General features: G+C 40.3%; 1 protein-coding gene across 7 annotated transcripts in view; it reads right to left on the bottom strand.

Moving 5' to 3' along the window:
• Positions 1-12,873, bottom strand: part of LOC133390356 (cystine/glutamate transporter-like) — a 62,576-nt gene that overhangs the window by 13,022 nt on the left and 36,681 nt on the right. For 6 of the 7 annotated variants that reach the window (XM_061638810.1, XM_061638808.1, XM_061638809.1 and 3 more), the window contains 2 exons: positions 10,334-10,430; positions 2,677-2,826 (listed from right to left, as the gene is read on the bottom strand). In XM_061638810.1, coding sequence (XP_061494794.1) covers positions 2,677-2,826; positions 10,334-10,430 — 247 coding nt within the window. Of the gene's footprint in view, positions 1-769; positions 888-2,676; positions 2,827-10,333; positions 10,431-12,873 lie in introns of all 7 variants that reach the window. The other variant, XM_061638814.1, reaches the window with a different exon arrangement.

Here is a 12,873-nt window from a genome sequence, read left to right as displayed (position 1 = left end):
TTTCTAAAGTCCATAGACTCCAAATCTTGTTCCTGTTCCACGTTTGTTCCAATCTCCGGGATCTCCTCTCTCACAGGGACCCCTATTCCAGTCTCCAGGGTCTCCTCTCTCACAGGGACCCCTGTTCCAATCTCCGGGGTCTCCTCTCTCACAGGGACCCCTTCCAGGGTCACCTCTCTCACAGGGACCCTTATATCTTTAATCTCCTGCTTCATTTTACTCAATTCAATTTTCGTTATCTCAATCTCATCCATTATTTTCTGAAACATAGTTATTTCCAGATTCTCAGCCACTTTCTTAATTGCCATTTTAAAAGAAAAATATAGGAAAACCACTTCTTATTTCAGCAACAATTGGGTTAATACTCCAAACTTGGTGACATCACAGTATAAACAGAGCAGACAGCCTTATCTCTCCAATAGTTAAGTAAACAAAATGCAGTTCCCAGGATCGAAAGAATTAATGGCAATCGTCAAGAAACAGATTCGTCAAAATAAAATAGACCAAAAAGAGAGTAGTCTCAAAACAGTATAATATTTTTCAAAATAAAAATCTGGAATAGAAATCCCTCTTCTGTGTGTATCTTTAGAATGCAAATCCAGGACAGCTTTTTGCAACAAAAACAGAGATAAGCTATTAATTAGTGCGTAGCAGAGAGAAGTTACGGCTCCCCAGTGAGATGTCAAAAACCGATCAATCTGGCAAATCTCTTTTAAACAGCAACAATTTAAGTCAAGTAAAAGAAAAATATAGAAAGAAGGGTGCTTGCCTGTTAGTGCGTTCTCTCTTAGAAGATAAGATGAACGTTCGCTTTAACAGATAGAGCTTGCTGTTGAAAATCCGTCCCACCTTCGTCGGCTGGACCTCGTCCCATAAATTAATGAGATCTGGTCGTCCCAACAAAAATAGGCTTTGAGGTTAATCTCTTCGTTTCTCCCTACCCGGGAGAAGTTTAATCAGTCAAAAAAAAAAGAAAAAACTGACTGATATATCTGAATAAGCTTCTTTTGAGGCAGGAGCCCGTCTCAAAAGCAGGCACAGGCTAAGTCACCCTTCCCGGAAGTCTCACCCTTCCCGGAAGTCTTCCTGCACTTGGTTCTAGTGTGTGAAACTGATTTTAATAATTTGGACTGTTTTTACTGCATTTACTGTTTATTTGTTTTATTTTATTGGACAATTTGTATACCACTTATATTTAAATTAAACTCTTAAGCAGTTGACAACATCTTGAATAAAACACCTTAAATGAGTACCAATTTATTTAAAAAACCAGGAAACTCCTACATTCTATGTATACTGCAGATGGGGGTTGGCACTAGAAATAACATATTCTTGCTAGAACTTTCATTTAAAAAAAAATCTAACACACTGAAAGAGCTATTTTCTTACAGAGTGTGGCCTAAGACCAGAGTTCTACAGGAATATGTTTGACAGAAAATTAAGGCACTTAGAAGTTTAAGCTTGCAATCTCTCTCCTTTGCCTTGCTTAGCCTTGAATTCTGCATGAGGATGATTATTTCCGAGTGGGTGGATGCGTTCAATCTGTGCACCCAAGCCTTGAGAAGAAAAACTCGATGTGGATGAGAAAGCAAGCATTCTTGCTTTTAAAGGTATGGAAATTAGGGATTCTGGTCTAGGTCCACAAGAGGGCAGTAGTTGTACATATATAAGCATAGGTGTTCTGTTCAAATCTGTCCCCTTAATGTAATTTGTATTGTTTCTTCTTGTTGTTTTCTTCCTTCAAAATTCTGTGAAATTAACCAGCATTTCCAATGCAACCCTGGGAGGAAGGGCGGGATAAGAATGTAATAAGTACATAAAATGTGGTTTTAGTGTTGGTTGTGAAGAATTTTCTACCTCCACAGGTGGAGGCAGTATGCTTCTGAACATGGGTTGCTGGAAACCGCAGGAGAGGAGAGTGCTCTTGCACTCAGGTCCCGCTTGCTTGCTTGCTTGTTTGTTTATATTCCGCCTTTCCTCCCAGCAGGAGCTCATGGGCTTCCCTTTGAGGCATCTGGCTGGCCACTGTGAAAACAGGAAGCTGAACTAGATGGGCCAGTAGCCTGATCCAGCAGGGCTGTTCTTATGTTCTTAACTTTGCATACTAAAAGCACACTATTCTTAAATACAAAGAATAGGGTAACCAGTTTTTTTTTTAAAAAAAAGAGTCCTGGGCTCAGGTTGTTGGTAGATGTTGTCATTGTTTGGTATATTCTGAGATGGGATTTGAACCAGGGATCGCTTGGCTCAGAGCTCCAGCTCTTAACCACTACTCTTACTTACCAGCACACAGAGATGGGTCTAAGAAGCAGTGGAGACTGGTCCATTAGGATAAATGGGGAGCTACCCCACCAACCTCAATTCTGTCTTCAGCCAGCCCCCACTAGCCTCCCTTCTTACTTATATCCAGTCCACAGGGTGGACCTGGCTGTCAGCTTTCTTTCCCATAGACTCCATGCCCTTGTAGAACTCAGCAGGAAAGAGGGCAGGGGTAAAAGTAGAATTAGCTGGCTATGTCTATCATTGGACCTGGCACCACCACCTGCTGTTGACTTCTCTGCCTTCCACCCCACCAGTCCCCATAGGCACAAGCTAAGAAGCTACACTAGAAAAACACATCTGGCCTAAATAAAAGGTAAAAGAGGAATGGGAGAAAACAGGCTAGCAAACGATTACCTTGAATGGGCTTGATATCTCAGGATGACGGCAGCGATGAACTATAAGCCCAAGAGTAGCTAATCCTATGAAGAGCCAACGGGAGAAGCTGAAGAAGTTCAGCAGGTGGTAGAGATCTCCCACGCAAATCATGGCTGTGACCAAAGGGAACTGAGGGTGTAAAGGTAAAATAGATTTAGTGAGCCAAAATCTTAGATTTAACACACAGAGGTAGTTGAAAATCATGAATAGGGATGGGGAACCCTTTGGCCCTGCAGATATTCCTGGACTACAACTCCCATCATCCCTGACTATTGGCCCTGCTGACTGGGGCTGATGGGAGCTGGAGTCCCGCAGCATCTGGAAGGTCATAGGTTCCCTATCCCTGACCTAGAACAAATATTAGTTTGCTTGCTTGCTTGCTTGCGTGCTTGCGTGCGTGCGCAGAAAGGACTGACCAGAGGAACTTAACTTTCAGAGTTAGTAAAGGTTTTCATTTTTAAGAGTGACAACTCACAAGCCCAAGGTCAGAATGTGCATATAAGGGACAGTCAATTAAGAAACTCAATACTGTGAATAAATGAGAACTAATCCATTTGAATATTTTACAGAACATCAATACAAAGCATCAATACAAAGCAATACAATCCGTCAACAAAGGCTGCCAACCAATTATAGTGATTTTTAGTTGATTAATCATCTGGATTTTAACTGATTGATTTATGTATTTGCATATTATCCAAATCTTGATGGCCCAATGTGTGAACAGGATGTTTAATTGTGGTTTGTTTTCCTTAATGGTTGCAACAGAGAATGCAAAACCATTTTGTGTAGTGGTTCATTGCAAACATTTAAAATTGTTAGGTAAAAGGTTTTTCAAACTCATCCATTCATTTTACAAAGCTTTTCCTAAAAGGCCATAACCCCTCCTGTTAGAAGTTGAAAAGGCATTTTTCCTTGATCAGGTCTTTATCTTACTCTTCACTTTTGCCTCTTCCATTTGACTTAGAAAGTAAGTTCCTGTGTTCTCCTCATTGAACTACATAGATGGTTCAGTAATCAATGGACATAAGTAACTTGTGTCATATGTGTTGTCAACAGCAAGATTATTACGTGTCAGTAATGGAGAAAGCAAATGATACCAATGTTGGCAGCGGCGTATCGACTTCTTGTGCCCAGCAGGATAGAACCAGTTGAAAGGATACCCACACACAGGCCATTAATTGTTAAGAGTCTTTTACTGACAGGATTTCTTACAGGAACGGTTACAATACAGATACGAATACTTTCCTTTACTCTCCTAACACCCCCACACCTTGTAGTTTCTTTTTCAAGGCTTTATAGACTGGGTTAGCTCTGTGCCAGCTGCAGCCTCTGCTGTGAGCTGTCCTTGAGCTGCTGCACATCTTAACCCTTTCCTAGTCTTTCGTTTCTGGCTTTCTGGAAAACTAGACAGATAGACTCCTCAGCCTACAGTTCCCACCTTTTCCATAAAGACACAGTTAATGACGTTTTATTCTTTTCGTTTCACAATTACATTCAGTACATACATACAGCTATGGTGATCTATATTTAACACATTCTAGGTACAATGTTTCACCATCATCCCTTTCTTTGCACCTGTTTGATTCTTGGCCTGTTACTGTGCCAATCTGAAACCTTTCAGGTGGTTTACCTAGATTCGCTCTTTCAGAGCGTCTCAATGTCACCTGAGGCTCTGTTTTCTCTTTGTCTCCCTCATCCACGCTAGCAAGAGGTCGTTCCTCTTCCTCCTGTTTTATTCCTTGTTCTATTTCATGTTCTGTGATTGCATCATGTTCATGTGAATTGCTCAGTTCAACATACTCAATGTTATCCCAATCCTGCTCCTGAACTTTGATGCTCCTGCTAAGCACCACCCTTCTCTGATTCTGTATCCAGATACGGTAATAAGTGTTTTGGAATCCCAGTACATGCCCTTTTTGTGCCCTGGGAGCCAGTTTCCCATTCCGTTTGGGAATGTGCACCCAACACTTCGCCCCAAATCTCACAATATGCTGCAGTTTTGGTTTCTTTCCATTGAGTTTTTCATATGGTAACATTTCTATTGCCCTATGATACAGCCTGTTTTGAATGTAATTGGTGTATAACATACACTCTCTCCAAAAAGCATTTGGTAATTCAGAGTCCCTTAACATGGCTCTGGTTGCATCCTGTAGGGTTCTATTTTTTCTCTCCACTATTCCATTCTGAAACGGAGAAAATGGGGCTGTTAAAGTTTGTTCTATCCCTTTCTTTAACATAAAATGCTCTAGCAATTTACCAGTGAATTCTCCCCCTTGATCAGAGCGTATACGTTGGATTGTTATACCGTGTTGCACCTCAATCTTTTTCACAAACAGTTTGAGTTTCTCCTCTGCTTCGTCTTTCGCGCGTAACAAATATATGGTGCAAAACCTGGTATAGTCGTCTACTATCACTAGAAAATACTTGGCACCACCTTGTGATCTTTGAAATGGTCCTGCAAGATCAATATGAATCGTTTGATATGGTGCACTTGTGCTACTCTCTGCTTCTTTACATTTGGGAGCAACTGTGGCCTTGGTTTGATTACATATATCACATTCCACATACTGGTTACACTCTTTTAATGTTACATCCATACTATTACTGGGTGTTTTTATGATCGTACCGAAATTAGCGTGGCCTAGTTTCCTGTGCCATAGGTGAATGCATCTATCATGAGGTTTCTTGTTTGCAATCATAGTAGCACGTCCTGTGGGGTTTAATTGTATGTAAAACAGTGAATTCCTAAGATACCCCTTCAAACAGAGTTTGTCCCCTTCATATCTCACATGTCCCTTGTCTAAATGTGACGACATATCCCATTGCGTTCAGTTTCTTAACAGACATGATATTACTTTCTAAGCCTGGTACATATAATACGTCAGTCATAACAGTGTTAAGTATGCTTAACTTTACAGTTCCCCTCCCCAATACCTGTCTGTGTGTGCCAACTGCAAGCACAACATCCTCTTTCATGGGAAGTGTAGTTTTGAACAATGTTTCATCTTTTATCATACTGTGGGTAGCGCCTGAGTCTACAACCCATACAGTGCAATCTCTGTCCTCTTTTCTTGAACCCGATACTCTGACTATGTGTACCTTCGAAGGCTTCCTTCCTTGTCCTTTCCGCTTCGCTTCACAGTCTCTTTGTAGATGAGTATTAGAACCACAGACGTAGCAGGCCTTTAGTCCGAATGATCGTGCTTCTGTGTCATTACAGTTTAGCTTTCTGCTTTCTCTTTTCTCATATCGCTCCCTTCCTTCGGCTTCCTTTTGTCTCTCCCACTCCTGTAGCAGTTTGCCCGATATGTACTCTACTGTCAGACCCTCGTCTGGCATAGCTTCCAACGAGCTTACGATCAGATCCCAGGACGAATTCAGTGAAGAGAGAATGATGTACACTTGTTGCAACTGTGTGTGCACCACATTCCTTTCTTGCAGCTCCGCAAACAGTTTCTTTATTTCCAATAAATGGGCAGACATTGTCCCATCATCAGGCATCTTCATCTGATAGAGTCTCCGTGCTAAATGGATTTTACTGCTGGCTGTTTTTCTCACGTGCACCTCGTTTAATGCAGTCCATATAAGCCTCGCTGTCAGTTTATCTTGTATATGCAGCAACTGGGAATCATCTACTGCCAAGATGAGAAACGCCCTTGCTCTTCCATCCATTCGAATCCATGGAGCCGGTTGCGGTTCCACTGGTGGGTCGGTCACAATCACCTGCCATAAATCTTCCTTAGTAAGGAAAGCTTGCATCCTTAATCGCCAACAGGAATAGTTTCGTTCGGTGAGCCTTTCCAAAGGCATCCCGGCTGACAGTGAGACTGCCATGCCTGCAGCCACGTCTCCTGAACTCTTCTGTATACTATTCCATCTTCCTTCCTTGGCACTGTGAACAAGCTGCGCTTTCTAAGTCTCTGGGCCTGCCTGCTTAGCTGGGTCTAGCTGGCTTAGCTGGCTCTAGCTGGGCCCATAACCCTTGTTGGCAGCGGCGTATCGACTTCTTGTGCCCAGCAGGATAGAACCAGTTGAAAGGATACCCACACACAGGCCATTAATTGTTAAGAGTCTTTTACTGACAGGATTTCTTACAGGAATGGTTACAATACAGATACGAATACTTTCCTTTACTCTCCTAACACCCCCACACCTTGTAGTTTCTTTTTCAAGGCTTTATAGACTGGGTTAGCTCTGTGCCAGCTGCAGCCTCTGCTGTGAGCTGTCCTTGAGCTGCTGCAGATCTTAACCCTTTCCTAGTCTTTTGTTTCTGGCTTTCTGGAAAACTAGACAGATAGACTCCTCAGCAGCCTACAACCAACAACAAATGAATGGATTGATAAATGCTCGGATTTTGCTCTAATTTATTTTATTCAATTTATATCCTGCCCTTCCTCTCAAAGAAGCCCAGGGTGGCTATAATATAAATAAGGGCAAAATTATTTCACTTTATAAAAGAAACAAAGATGGAGACAAGATAGATGTGAAAAAAATTGTAAGCTAATTTCAGTGGGTCAGTGGACAGTGTAGACTTTTTTATGCTACCATTTGCTTTTTTAAAAAAAAAGTCTGTGGTATATTATTTATTTAAAAGATTCATATACCACCTTTCATCATAGAATCCAGGGTAGTTTACAATATTAAAAACGCTAAAGTAGGACTTCCGGGAAGGGTGACTTAGCCTGTGCCTGCTTTTGAGACGGGCTCCTGCCTCAAAAGAAGCTTATTCAGATATATCAGTCAGTTTTTTCTTTTTTTTTTGACTGATTAAACTTCTCCCGGGTAGGGAGAAACGAAGAGATTAACCTCAAAGCCTATTTTTGTTGGGATGACCAGATCTCATTAATTTATGGGACGAGGTCCAGCCGACGAAGGTGGGACGGATTTTCAACAGCAAGCTCTATCTGTTAAAGCGAACGTTCATCTTATCTTCTAAGAGAGAACGCACTAACAGGCAAGCACCCTTCTTTCTATATTTTTCTTTTACTTGACTTAAATTGTTGCTGTTTAAAAGAGATTTGCCAGATTGATCGGTTTTTGACATCTCACTGGGGAGCCGTAACTTCTCTCTGCTACGCACTAATTAATAGCTTATCTCTGTTTTTGTTGCAAAAAGCTGTCCTGGATTTGCATTCTAAAGATATACACAGAAGAGGGATTTCTATTCCAGATTTTTATTTTGAAAAATATTATACTGTTTTGAGACTACTCTCTTTTTGGTCTATTTTATTTTGACGAATCTGTTTCTTGACGATTGCCATTAATTGTTTCGATCCTGGGAACTGCATTTTGTTTACTTAACTATTGGAGAGATAAGGCTGTCTGCTCTGTTTATACTGTGATGTCACCAAGTTTGGAGTATTAACCCAATTGTTGCTGAAATAAGAAGTGGTTTTCCTATATTTTTTTTTTAAAATGGCAATTAAGAAAGTGGCTGAGAATCTGGAAATAACTATGTTTCAGAAAATAATGGATGAGATTGAGATAATGAAAATTGAATTGAGTAAAATGAAGCAGGAGATTAAAGATATAAGGGTCCCTGTGAGAGAGGTGACCCTGGAAGGGGTCCCTGTGAGAGGGGAGACCCCGGAGATTGGAACAGGGGTCCCTGTGAGAGAGGAGACCCTGGAGACTGGAATAGGGGTCCCTGTGAGAGAGGAGATCCCGGAGATTGGAACAAACGTGGAACAGGAACAAGATTTGGAGTCTATGGACTTTAGAAATAAAATCTATTGTTTGGAACTCAATGTTATCTCTGAAGAAATTAATGAAGATTCTAGAGATAAAGTTATCAATGGCATGGACTATCTTCTGGACTGGAATGATGTGATGGAGCCCAATATAGAGAAAATCTATGGAATTAACTGCAGCCATGTGACAATGGAAAAACTTTTAAGAGATGACCCAGTGTATTTTGAAAAAAAGAACAGAGATATGATTTTACAGCAGTATTTCAGCAACCTATTCAGAATGGATGGCAAGAAAATATTTGGGATAGAGGTAATTCCCATCAGACTCTTACTATATGACTATGGCTTTGACAGCAAGATTATTATGGAATACTGATAATGGAAGATTGGATATTGAAATTACTGGACTTAACAAGACTACTGAAGATGGAAGATGGAAAATGGAATTACTAGAGATAATAGAACAATGGCTACTGAAATTACTGAACCTAACAGATTCTGATGTGATGGATTAATTGAAATGTTTATTTTGACTATGGTTATGACAATAAGATTATCATAATTAGTAATGAGATGGATTAATCGATATGCTTATCTGGAAAAAAAAATTGATAGATATATTTCTTAAAGAACTGAAACCTCTCTTTGACTTTTTGTGGAAAGAATAAAGTAATGTTTATGAGATTTGATGATTAAGTAAGATAACTACTGGAGGAAAGTGATTTTATAATATGACTTAAGAGACAGGATTGTTATATATTATAGACTTATAACTGATTTGATCTTTGACAAATGGGAAGTCAATATTTTACTCTTTATTTTTTATTATTGTTTTTTTTTCTTTTTTTCTTTTTGTTTAACTATTTTTGATTTTGTTTTTTGTCTTTGAATGTTTTATGATTTTGTCTTGTATGTTTTATGAAAATCTGAATAAAAATTATTGAAAAAAAACGCTAAAGTAAAATAAAGAATAACCAACAAACCAGAACCAAAAGTAAAGCAATAGTCTCAATGTTTCAATTGTTTCGAGCATCATATTGTTGTTGTTGTTATTGTTAGTTTTATTTTGGATGGTAAGCCTATGTGGTGCCTTCCAGATGTTGTTGGACTCCAACTTCCATCAGCCTCTGCCAGCATGGCCAATAATCAAGGATGACATGAATTGTAGGCCAGCAACATCTGAAGGGTGCCACGTTGGCTACCCTTAATTAAGAGAAAGGTGGGGCATAAATATGATAAGCAAATAAACAGTGGGTATTAGCCAACTAAGTCATACAGTAAACTCATTGAAACCAATTGGTCTGCTCTAAAATGATGAAACTGAGGTTATCATTCTTTGGCCACATAATGAAAAGACATGATTCACTAGAAAAGACAATAATGCTGGGAAAAACAGAAGGGAGTAGAAAAAGAGGAAGGCCAAACAAGAGATGGATTGATTCCATAAAGGAAGCCACAGACCTTAACTTACAAGATCTGAACAGGGTGGTTCATGACAGGTGCTGTTGGAGGTCATGGATTCATAGGGTCGCCATAAGTCGTAGTCGACTTGAAGGCACATAACAAGAAAAATGAGTTGGGCGGCTATCATACTGAACAAATAATCATTTTCTGATTTGCCACTTATATTTCTTCAGTCCCTTTCTAAAGCAGGTGTGGGGAATCTTTGGCCCTCCATATGTTGCTGGACAACAACTCACATCATCCCTGGCCATTGGCAGTGCTTGCTGAGGCTGATGAGAGTTGTACAGCTGGAGGACCAAAGGTTCCCCACAATTGATCTAAAAAACTTGTCACATGTGATCCGGATCTGGTGTTGTGGAAATGAGGGGCTGGAGCCAGACATTTTTTAGACATTTTATCTTTTTTAGAGTAGGCCCATTAAAACCAAATGGACTTCAGTTAGGCATGACTAGCTTAAGTATTTCAACCCAGGATCCTACCATCAACATGACAGCTGGCAGGGGTGTATGCCTTTGGATATGGATCATGGAGAAGAGGGGTGGCCATTGCCCTTCCCTGGAAGCCACAAACAGTGTCCTAGAAAGAGAAAATAAATGAACAGTGAAAGAACTCAATGTATCAATCTATTAGAGTCTGGGGTGGAGGCAGACATTTGGGGCATTTATGTACCACTGTCCAACCTATATCTCCTAAAGCCGCTTACAATAAAAATCATACAATAAAGTTAAAACAATCCAAATGCAAAATACAGGTGAAGATAGCCAACTGATTAAATAAGATTGGGATGCATATTTCACCTCAATGCTGTACATATTTCTAAACATATTTTATCCTAAAATACACATTTTAATGCATTTTGGAGTGTTGAGAATGATGGGGAATTTGTAGTTTGTTGGACGTGGGATCCTTGAGGGAATTGAAGACACAGGCTTGCAGCAAAAAGGTAGGCCTTTACTGGATGAGAACTGTATGCTTGGTCAGTCTCCCTCTGAGTGGAGAACTGCAACATGGCACTGGTTGCCTAGGGTTTTTATACATTTCAGGACAAAGACTTTAGCATCTACCAATCAGGAGATTACACATCAGTATGACATAGGCATTACAGTATTACACAGGCATTTGCACAGGTATTACATAGGCACTGTACTTTGGGCATCAGAATTTGGCAATGTTCAGTACTTCACATAAAAGTACATTTTCACCATGAGCTGAGTACTCCAGCTAATGACCTAAGCAATTTAGGTAAGCATTTTAGCTACTGTAATTTTTCCTACATTTTGCAGAGTTCAGTTTCTATTCAGTGTTATCATAATTGTTTAGAGTACAAGTTGTTCCAAACAAACCAGCACAGTCAGGGAAGACAGCTCCAAGAAGAAAAAGGGTTCTGGCTGGCTACTAAACTTATTAAATGTTAAACTAAACTATTAAAATGTTATAAACCTTTGTAGCTTTATAAAAGAATATATTTTGCTTATTGTTTGTATATTTAAAATTTCCCCAACAGGGATATTTGTGCTGAGAACTGAACTGCAAAATTCAGAGAGGCATGAAAGTCTAAAGATAATTAAGTCCCAATTCTCACATCGGTGCAAGGAGGTGCAGATCAGATCAGTTTGCACTGGAATTCAAGCACCCCTGCTTAAAAGATGACAATATGTCCTTCCCATTTAATTGTTGTGTGGTCACCTTATACATACACAAATGGTAAAAGTAGCAAGTAATTCTCTGTTGAAAAATGACTCCTAATTTTTAGGACATGGAAGTTACAATCTTACTAAAGGGTGAGCAGTGGTAGTACTTATCACATTATCATCTCAGCATGCAAATATTGAGGGAGAGATGCTAGTTAGCTAGTGGTAGCTCAGAAAATAGTTGTTTTGACTACTACATGCTACACATGACAAATGGCAATAAGAAATCCCTGATTGCTCATTTATCTGCTTCAGAGCATATGGGGAGGGAGCAATTTGAAATGGAGCAGTGCTTAACCCTTAACCCTCCAGTGCTTTTCATGAAAGGCATCTCCAAGCCTTCTCTCCCTCCCCCTCCACAAGGTTCCAGATGCATATCTGTGAGGTTAAGCATGCATTTGGAAACCTGGGGGTGGCAGGGAGAGAGAACAGGGAAAGTGTCTGCTGGGGGAGTTTCAAGGGAAAAGAGTTAAGTAGGGGAAGGGTTAAGCCTACTCAGTGGTGGCTTTTCGTTTGTGGAAAGCTCTGCCCAGGGAGGTATGCCTGCTGCCATCATTGTTTGCTTTTTGGCACCAGGCTAAAACATTTCTGTTGAGCCAAACCTTTTATTGTTAATTGGAAGGGGAAGAATTTAACTTTTCAGCCTTTTTAGTGCTCATCTTGTAATGCAGGGTTGGGGAACCTCCAAACTGTGAGCCAAACATAGCACACCAGACTTCCCCATTGGACCTGCAAGGACATTTTTGGGAAGCCATGCCCACTTGCCCTATGCCTAAATTCATACAGGAAAAGGGCTTTCAAAGAGCCTTTTATAAACATCCTCCCGCTGCTCCTTAAGCCTCTGAAAACTGGAGGCTCAAACAGCAGTGTGGGGATGTTTCTAAATGGCTGTTTCAAAGTCCTGCACTGTGCTTTGAAGCCCTGACAAAGCTGATGTCACTATGATTTGGCCACCAGAGGTCAGGAGTTTAAGATCTGAACTGCTGGCAAGAAAAGTCGGTTCCCCTCATTTTAATGGGGTGGGTAGGATCTGTCCTTTTATAAATATTCATGGATGAACATTGTGTTTTATGATTGTTCTATACAGAGTTTTAATGTCTTTTATGCTGTAAGTTACTTTGGCACACCCTTTTGTGAGTGAAAAGTGATGAATATAATAACAACAATCTGTCCCACCACTTCTCTGTTCCAGGTTGTTCTCTCCCCAATCTCCTCTGAAACAAAGAAGTGGGTTCTGTTGATTTTTGTACTAAAATGTCTACCTCGTCTTCCCTGCTCCAGTGAAGGAGGTCAACAGAGGGGTTCCCTTCCTCATGTTCATACATAGC

The sequence above is a fragment of the Rhineura floridana genome, chromosome 8, assembly GCF_030035675.1.
Source record: "Rhineura floridana isolate rRhiFlo1 chromosome 8, rRhiFlo1.hap2, whole genome shotgun sequence".
Taxonomy (NCBI): domain Eukaryota; kingdom Metazoa; phylum Chordata; class Lepidosauria; order Squamata; family Rhineuridae; genus Rhineura; species Rhineura floridana.
This window is presented reverse-complemented; position numbering and strand designations above follow the sequence as displayed.